This window comes from Urocitellus parryii, chromosome 2 (genome assembly GCF_045843805.1).
Source record: "Urocitellus parryii isolate mUroPar1 chromosome 2, mUroPar1.hap1, whole genome shotgun sequence".
In the NCBI taxonomy this organism is placed as follows: Eukaryota; Metazoa; Chordata; class Mammalia; order Rodentia; family Sciuridae; genus Urocitellus; species Urocitellus parryii.
In genome coordinates this window covers 65,208,697-65,230,180 of record NC_135532.1, presented here as the reverse complement: position 1 = coordinate 65,230,180, position 21,484 = coordinate 65,208,697, and the positions used below count along the sequence as shown (strand labels likewise).

At 36.5% G+C, this 21,484-nt stretch overlaps 2 protein-coding genes and 1 pseudogene across 3 annotated transcripts in view; 1 reads left to right on the top strand and 2 right to left on the bottom strand.

The window, feature by feature from the left end:
- Pibf1 (progesterone immunomodulatory binding factor 1) overlaps nt 1–21,484 on the bottom strand; it is a 239,713-nt gene that overhangs the window by 142,325 nt on the left and 75,904 nt on the right. The window lies entirely within an intron of this gene.
- On the top strand, nt 16,330–19,590 carry LOC144253308 (DENN domain-containing protein 1C-like; annotated as a pseudogene).
- On the bottom strand, nt 20,032–20,727 carry LOC113189353 (protein crumbs homolog 3-like). Of its 2 annotated transcripts, XM_077792842.1 has the most exons (2): nt 20,434–20,727; nt 20,032–20,106 (listed from the first exon to the last, which is right to left on the bottom strand). In XM_077792842.1, exons 1-2 carry the CDS (start codon nt 20,725–20,727, stop codon nt 20,032–20,034), a joined length of 369 nt encoding a protein of 122 aa, XP_077648968.1. The 2 variants fall into 2 exon arrangements, with proteins under 2 accessions (XP_077648968.1, XP_026253879.2); XM_026398094.2 differs by lacking the exon at nt 20,032–20,106 and having other exon boundaries at nt 20,368–20,727.

Here is a 21,484-nt window from a genome sequence, read left to right as displayed (position 1 = left end):
ATAAATTTCTTTTCTTTTGGGAAGACAGGTGTTGATAAATAGAAGAATGGAAAAATCTCTACCATTCACCAACACCTCACCCCCAGTTGTATTTCTAAAATCAGTCTTTTCATTTCTATTCTCTATGACATCATCCCAACTCAGTCCATTGTTACCAATCACCTGGACTCTCAGTACTTTTATTTAGGTCATCTTGAAGTATCCTTGTGCAAGAAATTTAACTCAGCCCTTAATTTACACATGCAACTACTGCCCAGCTAGTCCTGTAAAATGTGATTTTCTTCAGGTCATTCTTCACTGCTCACTGAAAGAATATAAATTATTTATTCACATATTCAGGACTATCACAAAATTAAACAGTCTATCCTTATCTGATATCTAGGACATACTATGAATCAGTTCCATGACTTACCTGCTGTTTTGGGATGATCCTTTAATTTTGTTCTCTATTTAGGCTTATAAAGTTTATCAAATGTCCTTCTCTCATATTTATACATCAAAATTCACACTTCAAATGCTTGTTTCATATACCAACTTCCCTAAAAGACTGTCCTTAAATAATTCCTTAAAATAGATAGGGACACTCATAGATCACTATTGATTCTTTCAAGTTCATATCTTTAAAATATAAATATGTATATGCATTAGATTTCAGCTCTACAAAAGACAGAAACTATGCCTTAATTTAAAAATTCTCTATAGTGTAAAATGCACAAAGATTCAATAAATATTTAGTTGAAAATTTCTCTCAACATAGGAAAAGTTCAGAGTGGTTTTAACTCTCTATTACTCTTTCCATAGCCCATACAACAACAAAGAGAAATCTGAGCATAACAAACATATTTTTCTCCACATTCTCCCCTGAAACCATGGGGAGAAATCTGTTTTTCTTTTGCCTTTTGATGTACTCAGGAAAATGCAGAGTTTATAATAATGTTGGCTCTCATTTAAAATAAAAGAAAACAATGTTAAACATTTAGAATTGAGAGGAAAGAAACCTTAGGATCATTACACATTAGTGCATTAAGGGAAGGAGAGAACTGCTAGGGGAGTTGGGCTATGATATGAACATTCAGTTCTCACAAGGAAAAGGCAATCATGGTGATTAATTTCCATTAGGTTCTGTTATAAAATGGTAACAGAAAATGAATTCAGTTATATGGAATTCTATGTTGAAAATTTAAGACACTAGATTAGATTTTAATATAATTAAAGATTTTAGACATGATAGTAGTATCTGCAATTAAAAATTCGTTAAAGTTTGTAAGCCAGGTGTGGTGGCACATAACTATAATCCCAGCAACTTGGGAGGTTGAGGCAAAAGGATCACAAGTTCAAGGTCAGCCTCAGCAACATAGTGAGGCCCCAACCAACTTAGTGAGACTCTCAACAACCTAGTGAGACCCCATCTCATTTTATGAAAATAAAAAGGATTGGGGGTGTGGCTCAATGATAAAGCACCCTTAGTTTTAATCCCCAGTACAAAAAAATTTATGAATTATAATTTTTATAAATAATATTTGTAAAAGATAAATTTTTCATAATTCATAGTTTTCATAATACTATGCAAGAATTATTATAGCTATTCTTTTCATTCAACACTACTCTAATGCTCTCTGTCACCAAAGATGTATGTATTGTTAAATGCACAATCTTCAGTTACACTTTAGTGTAAATTATATTTTGTAACAGTATGGTTTAAGATTTGTGGAAGGAAAACTAGTAGACAAGAATGTAGAAAGGCAATCAAAACTAACGAATTTCTTGTAAGTGGAATGCTTAAAATTTAAGTGGGTTATAGTGATGATAGAGAAATAGTTTCTATTACAAAAAGAAGAATTATTGGACAAACTTGAAGTACACAGCAGCTAGCAATACAGAAAACTGGCTGACAAATTGATTTCCTTTAAAAGCATTCAGTTCACAGTTTTACAAAATTAGAGATTAGTGCTTCTGTTAAACAATCCAATTGATGTTTGGTAAATGCTCTTTGGGATCAAAAATTCTGTTTACAATGTAAAAATGAATTTCACAACATACATTTTTCATTTCTAACAAAATCTGTTTACTTACTTCCAGTATCAAGTGCATACTTCAACGAATGGCAAAAGATGATGAATAAGAATAAACAGGTTTTGTAGCACCAATGTACAAAACATTCCATTGTGATAAAAAACAAGCTATTTACCATACCTTCACTTCCCTGCAAATTGCTTCTATACACTATTTCAAAGCTAACATTTTATTGTAATTTACAAGTAGATGAGTTCTTTTATAGGTTTACATATGAACAGTCTACCTGACTAAAATGATCTGGGTGCGCTCTTGCCTGGAGTCAACTAGGTGACTTCATGATTTTGGACAAAAAAAAATTTGGACATGATAGTCATCATTATATTCAGAAAACTCTTATGAATAATCTAGGTAATAGAAACTCACATTTGAGTGAGTTAAGCGAATTAAAAGAAAAACATTTGAATTCTAATAATAGACATGTCAATGTCATGAAAACTTTTTTTTTTTTTTTTTTTTGGTGTTAGGTTTCCTTCACTAAATATTGTCCTTAAGAGAGTCTTCAACATTTTTATTTTTTTTATGCTATTACAATTTGTATCATTTACTTATTTATTTTTATGTGTTGCAGGTCGAACCCGGTGCCTCACACATGCTAGGCAAGCGCTCTACCACTGAGCTACAACTGCAGCCTCATTCATATTATTGTGCATAACAAGAGGTGTAAGTTCACTCTGAGTGTTGAATAAATATATCACAATTGATTTCTCTCTCATTGATGATCATTGGAGTTATTGATAGTTTGGGGATATTTTGAATAGCGTTGCTTTGGACATTTATATGCATGATATTTATAACCTTATGTGTGTTGGGCATATATCCATTTAATAGGTCATGGAGTATGGGTATGTTCGACTTTAACAGATGATACCAAATGACTTTTCAAAGTGGATTTTGAGAATTTCAGTTGCTTCACATCCTCAGCAAGATTTATATGTTTATACATTTATTGTTCATTTGAATATCATCTTCTGGGAAATTTGAGATATAGCCCATTTTGCTCTTGGCGTTTTTTTTTTTTTAATGGCATGATTTTTATTATTTACCTAAATATTTGTATTTTTTATTTTTTATTTATTTATTTATTTATTTTTTTATTGGTTGTTCACAACATTACAAAGCTCATGACATATTTCATACATTAGATTGAAGTGGGTTATGTCATGAAAACTTTGACGTCTGAGGACATATGAACTCATTTTTTACCTTTTGTAAATAATACAGAGTTTCCATTTGTAAAATGAAAACACATTGCCTTGAAGTTTTGAAAAACCATATCAACTTAAAAAAGCATGGATGTGTTTTCTAAAACAAAGATGCAAGGAAAAGTCCAATTGTATGAATTGCTAATAGTTACAGCAAATTGAGGAAAGATGCCTCTTTCTTTAAATTTTATAACAGTGAAGGTTATATCCTTCTGCATGAAATAGTATGGCCAGTCAGAGACTATTGTATCTTTATGGTATTGAAAAGAGAACACAGACATATTTTACTTGAAAACTCACCTAATAGGATGATGACAGTAAATAGTAAAGCTGACATTTACTGAGACTTTAAAATTGTATAATAAATCTCATTTAACCTAAAAATTTTACCAAATGCAAAATTACATAAATATTGGTTATGCTTCTTCTTTTATTTAGAGTAATATACTTTTTTTTTATTGTTGGTCGTTCAAAACATTACATCTAACTTGAAATATCATATTTCACAGTTTGATTCAAAAGGGTTATGAACTTCCATTTTACCCCGTATACAGAGTAATATACTTTAAAAATTTTATTAGTGGCCGGGTGCAGTGGTGCATGCCTGTAATCCCAGAGGTTTGGGAGGCTGAGGCAGGAGGATTGCAAGTTCAAAGCCAGCCTCAGCAACAGTGAAACACTAAGCAACTCAGTGAGACCCTATCTCTAAATAAAATACAAAATAGGGCTAGGGATGTGGCTCAGTGGTCGAGTACCCTTGAGTTCAATCCCCAGTACCCTCCCTAAAATTTTATTAATGTATTATAATTATACATAATATTTGGGTTCATTTTGACATAGTTATACAAGCATGGAATTTAATTTGCTACAATTCAGTCTCTAGTACTTCCCCTTTCTCTTCTTTCCTCCCTCCCTCTGTTCCCTTTCTGTATTCTATGAGTCTTTCTTCTATTTATTTATAGTTTTTTTTTTTAATTAGTGTATTATAAATATATATAAAGGTGAAATTTACTGTGGTATATTCATAAAGTACATAGAATACTTTGGTCTATTCCATTCTATCATTCCTCCCTTGAATAATATACTTTTAATGGCTAAAAAGAATTGAGAATATCTTCACATGTAGTAATGATATGTAAGATTCCTTCATATGTAATACTAATGATTTCTACACAGGGAAAACTAAATGATTACATGTCTGGCCCATACCATAAAAATACTATTATACATAAACAGTAAAACCAGGGAGAATGAAATGTTTGTTGAATAAGACAAGTAAGTGTAACAAAAATAAAACATGAAATAGCCATTAACTTATTAAAGCATTCAAAATGTTATCTAATGGATCTCAAACATAGTACAGCAAAATTTAATTGCTATATAGAAAACCACAAAATTAAATGGTCTAAATGAAGTTAATATAGCTTGCCTCTAAGCTAGATTTTTATACTGTATCTGTTAAAAAAAAAAAGTGCAATTCTGTTTCTTTAACCCAATGTCACTGTCACAATGTTCTTAAAGAATACTACTGTCATGCAGGATGATTTGTAATTCATAATAAATATATGCCATAAATTACATGGTACAGTCTAGAATTTCTAAGGTACTATATTTTGCTCAAGAGCTAATAATTTTGCTAAATGACATTATATAATAATTTGCTAAATGGCTAAAAAGAAAATCTGTATTTTAATACAGAATTTTAACAATTCCTGAAGTTGATGACATCTTATAAAATTCTGGTTGAACAATTTAAAGATAAAATGTTACTCCTATTGAAGGACACAAATAAATATAACTCGTGACTTAAAACGTATATGCAGTGAGGTGAATAGTGGACCCCAAAGGATCTGTCCATGTCCTAATTCCCAGAACATATGAACTGCCTTATTAGGAAAAAAAGTTTTTACAGATATGATTAAGTATCTCGTGACAAGAGTTTGTCCTAGATTATTTGGGTGGGTATAAATGTAACATATATCTATTCTGAGGGACACAGAGAAGTCAATGTGAAGACAAAGGCAGAGACTAGAATGAAAAATGTAGCTACAAACCAAGGAACCAGAAGAAGATTTGGAGCCCCCAGGAACTGGAGGAGTTAAGGAAAAGATTGCCCCTCCAGTCTCTGAAGGGATAGATAGGTCCATGCCAACACCTTGGTTTTAGACATCTGGCCTCCAGAACTATGATAGAACACATTTTTTTTTTTTTTTTTCTGTTTTAAACCACAAAGCTCATGGTAATTTATTATGGCAACCATAGGGGATTAATACAACATAGTTTTGAATTTTCTTATTTTTAATATGTTTCAGAGCAAAAATGTACCAATTATATTGTTCAACATGCATATTACGCTTCATATACTGTTTACACAAGTATGACATAATTATGAGGCAGAATCAGCAGCTAGGATGGAAACAAAGACAACAGATGTCTAATTCCAGTTCTGCTTCTAATAACAATATAACTGAAGACAAGTCATGTAACCTCTTTAGACTTGTTTCCTCATTTGCAAAATGAGTGGAATGCTTTCAGCGATCTTTAAGCTTTTGTCCAACTGTAAATTTGTGTGAACTTTTGAAGTGTTAAAAATAATAAGGCAACTCTACTCCATGTACTGCCACAGCATCAAAAAATTCTGCTCCATTTGTGTACAACGAATCGAAGAGCTTTCTATTGTCATGTGTAACTGATTAGAATTAATAAAAAAATAATAATAAGGCATAATGCAAAAGTCACAGTAACAAAAATAAAGAACACTTAAAAAGTAGGATTAGATAGGCTGGCAAATGAAGCATGTCAGAAGATTCACAGGATTGCACAAATTTATGAATGGTAATTATTAAATATGTGTTGAGTGTTGGAAATATATAAAATTCTCTATACAGCCATTAGATTTTACAAATACTCAAGTGGCTCTATGTTCAGAATTGTCAGGCTCTATGATTTGTAACCAAAATGAAGACTGAATGGTTTATAGAAAATAAACTACTACCTACTATGCAGTGTTACTAAAATTAATACGCATATAACACTCAAATGGTGTTAGGCATAGTTAAGAGATTAATAAATATTAACTTTATTATCCAAGATACAGTCTATTTTTTCTTCTTTCATTAAAAAGGACCGCACAACTACAACTTTTTTCTTTTTTCTTAATGTTTTGCTCTTTTTAATGTTTTAATTTTTTTTTTTTTTGCAGGGCTAAGAATGAAGCCCAAGGTCTCAGGTATGCCAGGCAAGTGCTACATCCCCAGGACAAGTATGACTTTTTAGACAATGTTAACAGGATTTATGTAGTAACAAAAATTTAAAATGGTAACTTTTTTTTCCTTCTCTAAAACATACACTTCCAATCAATCCTGTTTCCTTTTTACTGAAAGAACTTTTCATGATGACTACAAGACTGAAGTATAATTTAGAAGCAGTCTCTAAAACTGGAAGTAATGTTCATCTAAATATGCCTGCCAAGTTTAAAAATGTATTAGGAGTTAAATTGAAACATGTTGAAAATGACTCATTGTGGACCAGAATATACACTGAAGGAAATAAGAGCTCATTTACAAGTGGGAGAAATACACTCACACTTCATCTGTGGTAATTCTCTGGACTTTCCTTCCAGTAAATATCATATTTTAAAATAATCGTGGAAAATATCTTACTTTTAACTTTAGTTTTTATGAGTTGATTTAGTTAGCTGGCATTCCAATTTTTTTTATACATCTTTTTTTGGACATGAGTATATTTACCAAATGTAAATCTATGAAAATTTCCCCCTAAAGCAACAGAACAGCAGCCTATAAAGAAAGCTATATAAACACATGCACACACACACACACTCCTCACACGTTTTCTCTCTCCCTCTCTCTCTGTCTGGTTCAGTTCACATGCATAATACACAGCTATGGCTCTATATTTCTAAGAAATACCCATAAAAATGTGTACATATAATCACATGTTTCCCTTTATTTTACAAACATGATGTTACTGATAAGTGATCAGAAAAGCATGTACTTGAGATTTTTTTTGTAGTACTTTCATATTTATGTCGTTCAACCTACCCTTCTTGACTTGTGACTTAAGACAGCTGGTTATACTTAGAAAAGTTTGGGGAATACCCCTTCCCCCTACAAAATGACTACCACATGAACAACCCAGAAACCATGGTCTTACTACCAACACATTTTTCTCATGCTAATTAGTAAGCCACATACTTAAATATATATGTATAATCACAATTTTAATGTGGCTTTAACCTGAATTTAATTAGTAAGTACTTATGAATTAACAGCATTAGCCCAGGTAGTTCAAATTTCCTGAGTTTTGTTTCCTTGCTTCATCAATTGTATACTGATAGTAAATAGTTCATGGAAGTCTCTGTTCAATACTCCCTTTGTCTAGGATGTTATCTAAATACTATCTCTACCCCCAACCATGTTTTTAGGCAACCATCAAAAGCACCTCTGGCACCAACAGAATTGTCTGGCTCTGTAACCCAAAGTGTGAAATAAGTACTTTTCTTCTTGGAATTTGACACAATACCATCTTTATTTTTGCGGGGGGAAGGGGGGTTTCAATCCTAGGATCAAACCCAAGGACTTATACTCATTGCAAGTACTCTCCTACTGGTAGCTACAGCTCACACATAATGCCTCTTAAGTATATCTATATTTTGTATACATTGTCATTAGAGAAGGATTCTTGCTGGATGTGGTGTTATACACCTTGTAATACCAGAAGGAACTCAAGAGGTTGAAACAGATGATCACAAGTTCAAGGCCAGCCTCAGCAACTTAGCAAGACCCTAAGCAACTAAGTGAGGCCCTGTTTAATAAAATAAAAAGTGCTGGGGATGTGGCTCAGTGGTAAAGCCTTTCTGGGTTCAATTTCTATTATTAAAAAAAAAAAAAAAAAAGGATTCTCAAGATTTGAATTCTTATTACTTGAGACAGGGTCTTCCTAATGCTGCCTCCCTAGCCTGGCCTTTAAGTCACTGTCTTCCTGCTGTGCCTCCAGAGTAGATGAAATAACAGGTGTGTACTACTGTACCGGGTTCTGAATTATTATTACTTTTTGGTATTGGGGATTGAACTCAGGGATACTTGACCCCTGAGCTACATCCCCAGCCCTATTTTATATTTTGTCTAGAAATGGGGTTTCACTGAGTTGTTTAGCGCCTTGATATTGCTGAGGCTGGCTTTGAACTCGTGGTCCTCCTGCCTTAGCCTCCCAAGCCACTGGATTACAGGTGTGTGCCACCCCGTCTGGCCTGAATTATTGCTTTAAAATAATCCTTAACAAACAATTTTAGAATAATTTTATATCTTATACTATTTTTGCCTTTTCAACTTTCTCATTTTTAAATATCATGAGTTGCACACTGATGTGGAAAGAATATAGTTTCATTTATTACTCAAATTTTATACGTAGTGAGTATATCACATTTTCAGCATTAGAAAAGATGTTCAGTCCTCTTCTATCTTTGTTTTTGCTTCTTTGCTGTTACTTTGTAATATATCTTTTGTTATAAAGTTGGTGCTTGCTTTTTTCCTTCTCTGTTTTAAGTGGTATGCTTAAACATGTATTTCTAGATAAAACTATTGATTCTCTCAGGAAATCTAAAGATACTGTAATTATAAGCACTATTTCCTTTTACTATTAATTCCCTAATTTTTGTTACAAATTGCTGCTATTTCACCTCTACTTCTGTTAAATTATTATTTTATGTTGCAATTTCCCTTTGAGAATTAGGATTATAATGATTATAATGTTTTGTGACCAAAATGAAACAATTAAGATTTACTTTCACACTAAATGTTCACTGCTATTTGTGTGATATCTTGATGTTTCAATTTATGAGTTCTTTGATTTTTTTCTTTGGTTAGTGATGTTAGAATTTCAAGTAAGTTTTTCAGGAAGGCCATGTGGGTTAAAAGCTTCATGAGCATGTTCTCATATTATTGGTCTCTTCTTATCACTTAGATGGCAAACTTTCTGAATCATGCTGTTCTATATCTTCAAATACTTATAATTAAAATATCTGTAAACTAAAAATAGCTCAATTTTTATTTGTATATTTTAAAATTTATATCATAAGAACCTAAGTTCTATTAAGACAGAGATTCTTTCATCTTGCTAAACCCTAAATTCTAGTATCTAGAAACAGTGGTTGGCAAGAAGCAGATGGTGAATAAAAATTGCTGAGTGAATAAATAAAGTATAATTATGAAGGAAAAACTTGAGTTCAACTAGATTTATTATTCAGTAAATGACTTACTTATACAGATGACTTAATATTCCTATTGAATTTCACTTGGATTTACAATATTTCTGTTTCCTACCCTCTCCCTACCATCCAGAATGTGGACTTCTAAATTGTAGGCTTCCTATTTCAGAAAAAGTTTTCTTCTACCATATCTGTAAATATACTTTTGTTCTTTCATTTTATTATTTTTTTCCCTTAGCACAGCAATTTTCTGAATGTGAATGTTATCTAGTTTCCATGTTTGTGACCTGTAATATTTTCAGTTTATTTTTAAAAATCTTTTTGTTTGTTTGTTTTTCTGCTTTATAAATTGCTACTTCTCCCCCACAGGTTATCCTTTTTTTCTTTTCTTTTTTTTTTAACACTCCTACCCCACTCCCACTATTACTTTTTCATACCTTTAAGTCATACTATCATTTAAAAGGTAATTTTTCTGAATATTATCAGTTTTCCACCATCTTATTTTATTGCCATATCATTGGTTTCACAAATGGTGTGCTTTACTTTTCTGTGTCACGAATAGGTTAAGACCTAAAAATTTTTTTAGACTCCTAGAATAAATCTTTCAAAATCCCTTATCTTTTCCATCTTGTAAATTTTTTTGCTGTCTCCTTTCATTAAAAAAGTTTATTTAGCTCTCATACTTTTCTCTGATACCCCTCCTCCCCCACCAATTATTTACTAACTTTATTATTATTATTAACATGTTAGGCAGATGCTCTAATCCTGAGCTATACCCTGTACCACTTACTAATCTTTGAAGGTGGCAGTTCTAGTCAGGCTTTCATTTTGCACCCAAAATACCTGAGGGATAAGATGTGGCTTCATATGGGATAGGCCACCATACAATGGCAGAAAGATTCTATTAGAGAGCACTATCTTAGAGCACACAGGTAGAGCTCTTAAGAATTTCTTCTATACAGTATTTACCCCACTGTACTACTCACTTGAAATGCAGGACTCATATTCTCCATTCTCTTCATTTTGATCCTGGCTACATTGTGTCATGACCAATATTCCTTGAAATTTATGATCTTATATTGGATATTTCCTGAATGTGTAATGGAGATAAAAGTTCCTTCCACATTTTATTACTTTTGTCCATATTATGTAGGCATGGAGAATGTCATAAAAATGATCTTACAGAATCTTCATTTCTATAAATCTTCCATTAGCTGAACTTGGCATTTTAGTATTTGTGTAAAAAAAGAAAAAAAAATCTTTCACAAACCATAGATCAGAGTTTCCTAGCTTATGATATTATGCAAAAACCAGCTAACTTACAATTATTACTCTGTTAACTACTGAGAATGAGAAAAGGGAATCTCAAAATGAGGTATGTAACAGGCTTAAGGTGCTTAGTTTTTTTAATGAAAGTTTATTGAAAGGGCAAAAATTTGAAAAGAACTACCCTCATTATGTGCTGGGATCACTGTGAAATTGAGATTTAACAAATCTGATTTAATTAATGAGTGATTTAAAAAAATCAAGTAAAAATCCTGAAAACATTTAACTAGTAATATCTTTCAAAGTTCATCTACTGTTTAATATTCTTTGGAAACTGATATTTAATTTGATTTAAATTTGTCATTTAATTATATTGTTATTTAACATTCTCCCATGTGCCAATAAAGATATTTTTAATCTTTAAAAAATCTTATTGATACATTATAATTATACATTATAGTGGGATTCATTATGCATATTCATACATGCATAAAACATAATCTAATCAATCTTATTCCCCAATATCTTCCCTTTCTTACTCTTCTTCTCTCCCCTTTATCCACTTGTTCAACTTTCTAATGATATTATTTTTAAATTTTTAATCAGTGCATATATATAATATATAGAATGTATATACATATAATACACACACACATATATTAAGAATTTATTGTGGTTTACTCATACAAGGGCATAGCATAATTTGGTAGATTTGGATCCCCAGTATTTCCCCATGCCCTCTCTCCTCCCTCCCTCTCTATCCCATTCTTCTACTCTATTAGTATCTCTTCTATTTTTGTGAGATTCCCTCTATCCTTTTTAAAAATTTCTTTCGCTGTCTCTCTTCTGCAGATGAGAGAAAAATTTCAATCCTTGATTTTCTCAGTATGGCTTATTTTACTTAGCAGGATGTTCTACAGTTCCATCCATTTGATAGCAAATGACATAATTTCATTCTTCTTTATGGCTAAGTAAAATTCCACTGTGGATATATAGTACATTTTCTTTCATTATAGTTCTTTAAACTCTAGACAGAGAAATCAGGTAAAAGAAAGAAATTAAAAGGATACAAATAGGAAAACAAGTCAAATTATCTATTTGTTGATGGCCTACATTCAAAAAAACTCAAGATATATAAGTCTCAAAAAACCCCATCAGAAGACTGGGAGAGTTGATAACAAATTCAGCAAATTAGAAGGATTCAAGATTAACATGCAAAAATCAATTGCTTTCCTATACTCCAATAATGAACTGCTGAGAAAAAAAATCAGGAAACAATTTCATTCACAATAGCCTCAAAAATCAAAATAAAACAAACAAACTTGGGAATAAATCTAAGAAGGGAAAAGACCTTTACAATGAAAATTATAAAACACTGAAGAAACAAATTTCAGAAGACCTCAGAAGAAGGAAAGACCTCCTATGTTCTTGGATAAGCAGAATTAATATTGTTAAAATGGCCATAACTAAAAGTAATCTAGAGATTCAATATGATCCCCATCAAACTACCAATGACATTTCTTATACAACTTGAAAAAAACAGTACTAAAATTCATTTGGAAGAATAAAAGACCCAGTATAGCCAAAGAAATACTGAGCAATAAGAGCAATATGAGAGTTATCACAATATCTGATATCAAATTATACTACAGAGCCACAGTAACAAAAACAGCATGGTACTGGCATAAAAACAGACATGAAGACCAATGGAAAAGACTAGAAGACAAAGCGGCAAATTCATGTAGATACAGTCATTTGATATTGGTGACAAAGGTGCCAAAAGCATATGCTGGAGAAAAGATAGTCTTTTAACAATTGGTGCTAGGAAAGCTGGATATCCATATGTAGAACAATGAAACTAGATCCCTCTCACCTGACAAAAATCAACTCCAAGTAGCTGAAAGACCTGGGAATTGACTAGAAACACTGCAACAGTCAGAAGAAAACATGAAATTAATACTCCAACATATTGACACAGGCACCAGCTTCTTTAATAAGACTCTTAAAATTCAAGAAATAAAATCAAGAATCAGTAAGTGAGATGGCATCAAACTAAAAAGATTCTGCATGGCAAAGGAAACAATTAAGAGTAGGAACAGAGACTCTGCAGAATAGGAGGAAATTTTTGCCAGTTACTTTTCCAACAGGAGATTAATAGTCAGAATACACAAAGTACTCAGAAAACTTAATATCAAACAAACAAACTATTCAATAAATGGGCAAATAAACTAAACTTAAGACATTTCTCAAAAGAACAAATGCAAATGGCCAAAAAACATAAGAAAAAATAATCAACATCCTTAGCAACTGGGGAAATGCAAATCAATACTATACTGAGATTTTTTTTTTTTGTGGGGGTGGGGGTATAACCAGGAATTAAACTCAGGGGCCCTTTACTACTGACCCACATCCCCAGTCTTATTTTGTATTTTATTTAGAGAAAGGGTCTCACTGAGTTGCTCAGTGCCTTGCCTCTGCTGATGCTGGCTTTGAACTTGAGATCCTCACGCCTCAGCCTCCTGAGTGGCTGGGATTACAGGTATGCACCACTGTGCCCTGCTACACTGAGATTTCATCTCACTCTATTTAGAATGGCAATCATCAAGAATACAAATAAATGCTGGCAAGGATGTGAGGATAAAGGTACCTACCTTATTGGTAGGACTGAAAATTGGCACAACTGCTTTGGATAGCAGCACAGAGGTTCCTCAAAAGAATAGGAATAGAAACACCATATGACCCAGCTATCCCACTTTTTGGTGGTATTTATACAAAAGAACTAAAATCAACATACTAAAGAACTAAAAGCATGTATATCAATGTTTATAGCAGCACAATTTGCAGTAGCCAAATATGGAAAAAATGTTTTTTTTTCAATCTTAATAAAATGTTTTTCTTAAATTGGGATTTCTTCCATAATTTATACTTTCCTCTAGAGGTTCTAGTAAACACCTCAAAAAAGAGAAGTAAAATGTAGTTGGTTAAGATTTATAGTTAACTAATATGGATTTTTTTCACCATTTCTTTTTATAAATGCTTATCTGTTTAACAGATAGAAGGTTGCATTCTTGGTAGGTTGCATTCAAGCTTTCTGATATTTAGTTTCTGGAATCATTCCTCTTCAACATTTCAGAGAATAAGGACATAATGTATGTTTCCAGATTTCTGGCCCTTTTTCTGATAAAAATGTTTGAACAAGATAACTGACATTTTTCCTGCTGTTACTTCCTAATGTTCTTTCAAACCTTAGGGTACCCAAGGCATTAGCCTTAGAGGAACAGTTTACTTCTTTGAGATTGCTGGTAGGGCACACCAAGGAGACAAAGTGATAGATAATAATAACCAGCATTACTTACAATTTACAAAGTGTTTTCAAAACTGTTGTTATACACTAATTCTGAAATGCATAATTGAGAAAAGGACACACAAGGAAAATTTGGACAGCAGCTTTGTAAAAAGTATAAGTTCTGCTAGGCATGGCAGTAAGCTTCCCAGCAGCTCAGTAGGCTGAGGCAGGAAGATCTTGAGTTCACTTTGCCTCGGCAAAGGTGAGGTACTATGCAATTTAGTGAAACCCTATCTCTAAATAAAATACAAGATAGGGCTGTGGCTGTGGCTCAGTGATTGAGTACCCCTGGGCTCAATCCCCAGTACAAAAAAAAAAAAAAGTTTTCAGTGGGCCTCTGCAGGTATCCTTATTTATTAGGAGTGGTAAGGTGTGGTAAGGGGATGGAACATGTCTTCTAAAACAAAACATATCCAGGTGTCTAAAAATTCATCTAGATTTGGGAACTACTGGTGTAAAAAAATGAGGAAGAGTCTAACATTCTTGAGTACTCTTTGCAGCAAAGTGTCTTCACAATGGAAAAATTTTAAGTCAAAATCAAAGCAAAAATTCCAGGGAAATAAAATTGATAAATATTTATTGAGAATTACCTATACCACAAAACACTGACTAGAAGGCTTACCAGATAAGCAAAGATAGGGAAGCAAAAGTTTCTGACTTCAAAGAGCTAACACGTGAGAGGGGGAGACTTGTATATAAGAACACGATTATAATATAATGTTAGAAAACAGAGAAGACCTTGAAGTATTTCTGAAGGGATGCTAAGGTCTCAGAAGTTGTATGTGATTACTGAGTTCAATCTTAAAAAAAGAATGGGCATCTATAGAGTAGACCAATGGCCAGATATGTGAGCAAGGGAAACGGTCATTCTTAGCAAAAAACAGAATTAAGGGTGTGAACAGAAAGTACCAGACAATTATGGAATGGCAAGAGATAACTTGCATGGACTACATGGGAGATAAACAAAATAAAAATGAGTCTGGAAAGATGGAAAGTACTGCAAATGACTTTAAAAGCTAAGCTGGTTCTCAACTCTGTTGAATGACATGATCAGAGTTCTCAGTTACTTTTACAGAATGATGATGAAAATAGACAGATGAAACTCTAATCGGGGAGTTTAGAGACTTTATAGTAGTTCAAGCAACTCAGTGAGACCCTGTCTCCAAATAAAATATGAAATAGGGCTGGGGATGTGGATTGATGTTTGAGTGCCCTGAGTTCAATCCCTGTTACTCTCCCATGCCTACCCCACAGAAAAGAATTAGGAATTTCTGTATTCAAAACAAATATGATGTAAATTACTTTACATAATCATGAAAACTAGCAATTTATGGATAAATTATCAGAATTTTTTTATTAAGTAAAACAAAGTTTGGATATGATGCTCTTATATCAAATCTCAATACCCTTCATTCCATTAAATTTATCTTGCAAATCACACAAACATTTCCTTGCTGAAGAAGGCAGCAGATAAAAAGACAGATAAGCAAAGATGAACATATATAGAAATATGAAAAAAGGCAGAAAAATAGCACATTGAAATTGTTCTCTTGTAGATAAAGCATTAAATGGAAATTTAGGACAGTTGGTTTCTATGCCAACTTTTACACTAGCTCATTGTGATATAAAAGTCACTTTACTCACCTACTCTCCTATGGTCTTTCACTTCTGTCTTCTACTAGCAAAAAATTAGGACAAAAATTCTACCACTGCCAGAGAAATTGGGGGTCCTGGACACATAACTTTAATCAATATTCATTTAAAGTCATTATGGACTAAAAATTATTTCAAAATACATGCCAAAATACAGGATACATATTTTTTAAAAATGTGTAACTAAAAAAATGACTATTAAAATTAATTGAGTTGCAAACTTATACTGTAGGTTCAAATATAGGCCTCTCATGTAGGTTCCCACAGATATAACATTGTATTCAACTTACTCTACTACTCACACTGACTGAATTTTAAAACTTCCTCTTTTTGGTAGAAAAGAATTCTCACAGCATACCCAGGGATTCAATTCAATAGAACAAAAGCTAGTAATGTTCAGTTCATGTTCAGGAAAGCTGGGTATTTGTTCTTAACAATAAAAAAAATTTTGAGTTAGGAATTGGAACATACATATGCCATTTATATGCCTAATGAAAGGCCTTTACTTTGTGGAAAATTAAAAATCCTTGAGTAAAAAGCCATTTCATTCATGTTTGAAAATGGCACACTGCTTCCTTACACTTCTCTTTATACTTATACAGGTAATTCTCACCCAAAAGAATTTCACTGAATTAAATATATACCTACATATGTATATATAGTCACATACCATGTATAAACCCATTTATTATTTATTTTGCCATGCTGGGGGTTGAACCTAGGGCCTTGAACATGCTAAGCTGACTCTACCACTGAGCTACACTCTCTGCCCATATATATTTACATATAATGTCCTTTTCAAAAATCCCTTCTAGGTGTTTTTTTCTTTTTTTTAAAAAAAAAAAAACAACAAGAAAAGTGAGATCTTTTAAAGAATACCTCAAAATTAGCTTAGGTTCATCATTTGTGTTATATGGTAATTTAATCAGTGTATCAGCTCTTCTAAGCTGTTGTCACAGATAGTATCCAGATCAAAAGGGTCTTCAAACTTGTCCAGCTCCCATTTGATGCTTCATTCCAAGCATGTTCCCACTGAATGCCTGGCCAACTTATACCTGAATACTTGTACTGATTAGATGCTAGACAGTTTGAAAAATCCTACTGAAAAGTTTTTCTTTACTCTTTCTTGTACTGTGGTCCCAATTCTACTACTTTAGGTGTTGCCAAGTAAGAAATTATATTTAGCTCTTCTAAATATAATTTTTTTAGAGTTATAATCTAATTACAATATAGCACTCACAGGATATCTTTAAATCTTCCCACAGTTTTGGTCAGTTTCCTCTCAAGATTTTCTAGTTTAAAGCTTGAGTGCCCAGATTTCAGCATAATATTGTAGATAAAGGTAGAACTTCTTTTTTTTCCCCTTTTTTTTTTACATGTTAATTGGATTAATTTAACCCCACAATAGTCCTCAATAGGGTCCATGATTATGCTCATTTATAGAGGTGGGGGAATTGGCCAGCAGCACAGCCGGGGTGGGAGGGGGCCTGGGGCCCAGCCCTAGTATAGAGGCCCCAAGATCCCAAGTCTCTCCTTTGGCAAACTTCTTCCACAGAAAGGTGGTGATGCTGTCCTGCATTCAGTCAAAGCCAAAACCCAACCAGCTGTTAGGATCATGTACCGCTCGGTGAGCTGGGCAGGATAGGCCAGACTGCTGGGGTGACGAGGAGGAGGGGACCGAGGATGTTTTGAGGCTCCAAGGGCAATGGGTCACTTACCCCTGACAGGCATGTCCTGCGAAGGCCTTCATCAGAGCTGATGCAGCAGCCAAGCTAGGAACAGTCCTCCCACTCTCATGTCCCCTCCAGCAGGCTCGGCTGGGTCAGAATCACTTCTTGCCCATTTAAAATTGACAGCCAAAGATTCACTGGTGACTCTTGTCCTCAGAGGAAACATCCCAGCTTCTGCCCTTCTTTTTTTGTCCAAAGCCTGAAAGTTTCCTGGGGCTTAAAATTGTCCATCTAAGTTTATTCTTTGTTTGATGGACACAGTGACACATTTTTACAAGGCAGTATGGCCACTCCGTTTTATGTGGGTTTAGGCTTCCAGAAATGCTTTTGTATTAGTCAAGGGGGCAAAAGTTTATGTTGACTTCAGAGGTGGTGCCCAGGGAGTAGTGAACGTATTTGGAAGACACAGAGACAGATCCTATGGCAAGGCACAGCTGTCCTAGGGGTCAGAGTGCTGACTTCAGATGCCCAGTGTCCAGTCATCCATAGGTCTACCCTTGGCTTTTCCATAGGCCAAGAGTGGTCCAAAAGGAATGCAAAGCCTACTTCTGTACAAGGTAAGGCCATCAATGATGGACGGCCAATGCCCTGGGAGGGAAGAGGGAAGGAGCCTCCAGTTTTGCATTCTCTTCCTAGGATGGGGACACTGGCCTACACAGGGGAGGCTCCCTGAGGACCACAACCCTCACCAGCTGCTCAGATTGCCTGCAGCAGCGCCTGCCTATCACCCAGTACTTTGGACAGGTAAGGATGTGCTTCCCAGGTGCACACCTGGAATTATCATCAAATCCTCCTCCCCCGTCCCCAGTCTCTGCCTGAACATCTCGCCTCACACCTCACATACACCAAAATTTGGTGCTCACTTCAAACACACCCTCCTCTAGAAAGCCCCAGCACCCTGATTCTGCAGCTCCACATCACTGCCCTCTCCACATTTGTCCTTTGTAGAACAGACCCTTTCGCCCCAGCAGGAGACTTAAGCCGGAAGAGGGACTTTCTGAGCCCCTGGGGGAAAGGTAAGACTCAAAGGGGACCAAGGTTGGAAGTGGAAGACCAGGATAGATCAGAAGGCTCTCCAAACATTAGAGCAGACCAACCAGGGCTGAGGTCTCAGGAAACTTGGGGTGCCCTTTCTCACCCAGGACACCTCCCCTGAGCCCTGAGGATGCCCAAGGTCCATGGGCAGAAGAAGTTCTGGACAGCAACTTTTTGGGGTCTGGAGAAGAACTGGATTTGCTGACCAAGATTCTAGACAGTTTGAGTGTACAAACTAGGAGCATGGGCAACCTGAGGCCAAGCCAGAGCTTAGACTGCTGTCACGGAGGGGACCTGGCCAGCTGCTTCATCTGGTGAGAGAGCCCCCACCTCCCCACCCAATCTTTCCTCAACTGCCCGTACAACCTGCCAGCTCTTTCTCATCAGAAGGTCAGCAACCTGCTCTCTCCTCCTATGCCCCACTCAGCCTGACCTACCAGGAAGAACAAGATGGCAACCAGATGAAGAGAAACTGCCAGAGCCCCAGCCCCTGTACCTGCCTGCAGACCTGTCATCCCTTCAAAACACACCGTCTTTGGAAATGACATGCTCCTCAAAGAACCCCAATTCCCAGCTGCTCTCAGGCTCCAGCCAAGAAATCATCTCTCTATCCCAGCTTTCAACAGCTTCTACAGACACAAGCAGCCCAGGGGACCCTGAGTCCTCTCCTCTTACTGAGCCCTCAACCCTTCATCTCACCCCTCTTCAAAAGGCAACTGAGCATCCTAGAGCCTGGGAGATCCCTTGCACCAGGCTATCTGAGGCAAACACCCAGCCCAGCCCTCCAAAAAGTCCCCAACTTCTAGCCCCCACAGAGCCTAACTTTGATACTGTCAGGACATCCCAGACCCTTGAGTCTTCCCCAGACCCCAGTTTTCCAAAGAATCCCAGAACCCAGCCTCCCAAGGTCCTGCTAGAACATGTTCACTTCCAGTCTCCGGAGGATGCAGGAATCCCCAACACCCTTGCCTCACTCACCAGCGATTGGCAAGAGCCCCAGGCCAGGAAGAGGCTGTGAGTTGCTGATCTTAACTTAAGAAGTATTTTGAGGGTTAAGGATCAGGGTGTGGAGGAGACCCTGGATCTTCAATAAAGCCACAAGAGCTCAAAGCTGGTCTGTCCTGGTGAGTTTAGGGGGGCCTCCACCCACCCTCCAGGGCTAGCCCTTCTGGCTCCTAGGTGCACCTAAAAGCCACTCTCTTCCAGGAAGCCTCCTCACACCCCTAGGATCCCCGTAACCTTATAACTCACCACTACCTTCATCTCTCCATCTAGGCTAATGTTCCCACCAACCCAAAAAAGCTTTATTACATGTCACTACCAACTTTACATAAATGTATAAAACGTGAGCAGCCCTCCCCCCACCCCAAGGAACCAAGTCTCTGAAGCACCTTCTTCCCTTCTATTCTCAAGCACTGGGTGAGTCTGATTGCCTAGAGAGGACACCCCTTCCCCATGGTCACACAGCAGGGAAGGGAGATGGAGGAAGGGAGGGACCTAGATGGGCAGGACGCCCCCCACCTTCTCCTTGGAGTCCTGGGGGGCTTGAGCATCCGCTGCGTGAGAGAATTGAAAGAAAGGATTGGGGCTTGTTGGACCTGCTGCAGGGGACAGTACACAGCACAGTGAAACGAAGACGGTGCAGCAAGCGGAAGTGGCCGGCCTCCCAGCTGCATGCAGAGTCCAGCAGAGGCAGCATGCTGCACAGCCACCAGGCCAGCGCCCCCCAGTGCCCCTGAGTCATCAGAGCTGGTGACTCAGTGGCGGCTGCTCTGTGCGCGGGGGTGTTGGGCAGTCCTGGGCAGAGCGGGCAGCTGCAGCTGTCCACAGCCTTCAGATGAGCCGCTCCTCCGGAGGCAACTTGAGATTGGGGGGCGGTGGCGCGCGGGCACCCACCTGCTCCTCGCTGCTGGGCCGGTAGGTGCCCTCTGTCTGCCGCTTCTCCCAAAGTTTCTGTACCAGTAGCGCCAGCCCCACGGCCAGGAGCAAGGCGGCCAGGATGGAGAAAACCACGATGATAGAAGTAATGGCCTCCTGAGACAGACCCTCACTGGGGCTGGGGACAGAGGGCGTGATAGTGCCAGTCTCCGAAGGGTTCAGTGCTGTGGTAGCGTGCCCCCAGGCTCGGCCCAAGAGGGCCGGCAGCAAAGGCAGGTCGAGAGCCAAGAGCAGCTCCAGGGCTGGGGTCGCCATGGGCTGAGTGACAGATTGGCAGCGCCAGGCGCCGGCTTCACGCGCTCGACGCTTCTACCGCATCTTGGGCACAGGGCACCTGGCCAGACGTTTCTGACCTCACATAGGTTCCCTGTCCCGGTCCCTCACCCGAACCCTGGATCAGTCCGCTGGTCGCTTGCTCCGATCCCACCAGCCTAAAGGTAGAATTCTATTACTCCATGACAATACTTCCATACTGAAACCTTCCAAGTCATTTCCGCATTTCACTGCTGACTCTATAAAACTACTGTAGGTTTTTTAGACCCAAGTGTATATTCTTACATTTTTTTGCATTAAAAGTCATTCAGCTCATTAATTCTGCCAGGAAAGATCCTTATTCTGTTATTCAATTTATTTGTTATTCTTCTCTGTTTTATATCAAATTTGGTAAATGTGTGTTTGGTTTTTTTTTTTGGTTATTCTTTTTGTAGGCTGGGAATCGAACTCCGGGCCTCATGAATGCTAGGCAAGTTCTTTATCACTGAGCTACACCTGAGCACAAATTTTAGTCTTATGTGTTATTTAAATCACAAATTAGAAGCCAGATACAGTGGTATATGCCTTTAGTCCAAACTACTTGAGAGAATGAGGAAGGATTGCTTGAACCCAGGAGTTTGAGGCCAGCCTGGGCAACAGAGCAAGATTCTGTCTAAAAAAGAAAAGGTCTTTTACTTATAAATTAAAAGAAATATTGAGCTTAATTTCAGAAGTTTATTAGTATGTGAAAGACATATAG

What these genes read in the sequence shown, in the direction of transcription:
- LOC113189353 (XM_077792842.1), bottom strand. Translation starts at nt 20,727, where the DNA reads ATGGCGACCCCAGCCCTGGAGCTGCTCTTGGCTCTCGACCTGCCTTTG. An exon ending in ACCGGCCCAGCAGCGAGGAG is followed by an intron (nt 20,107 to 20,433) that starts CAGGTGGGTGCC and finishes AATCCTTTCTTT; the next exon opens with CAATTCTCTCACGCAGCGGA.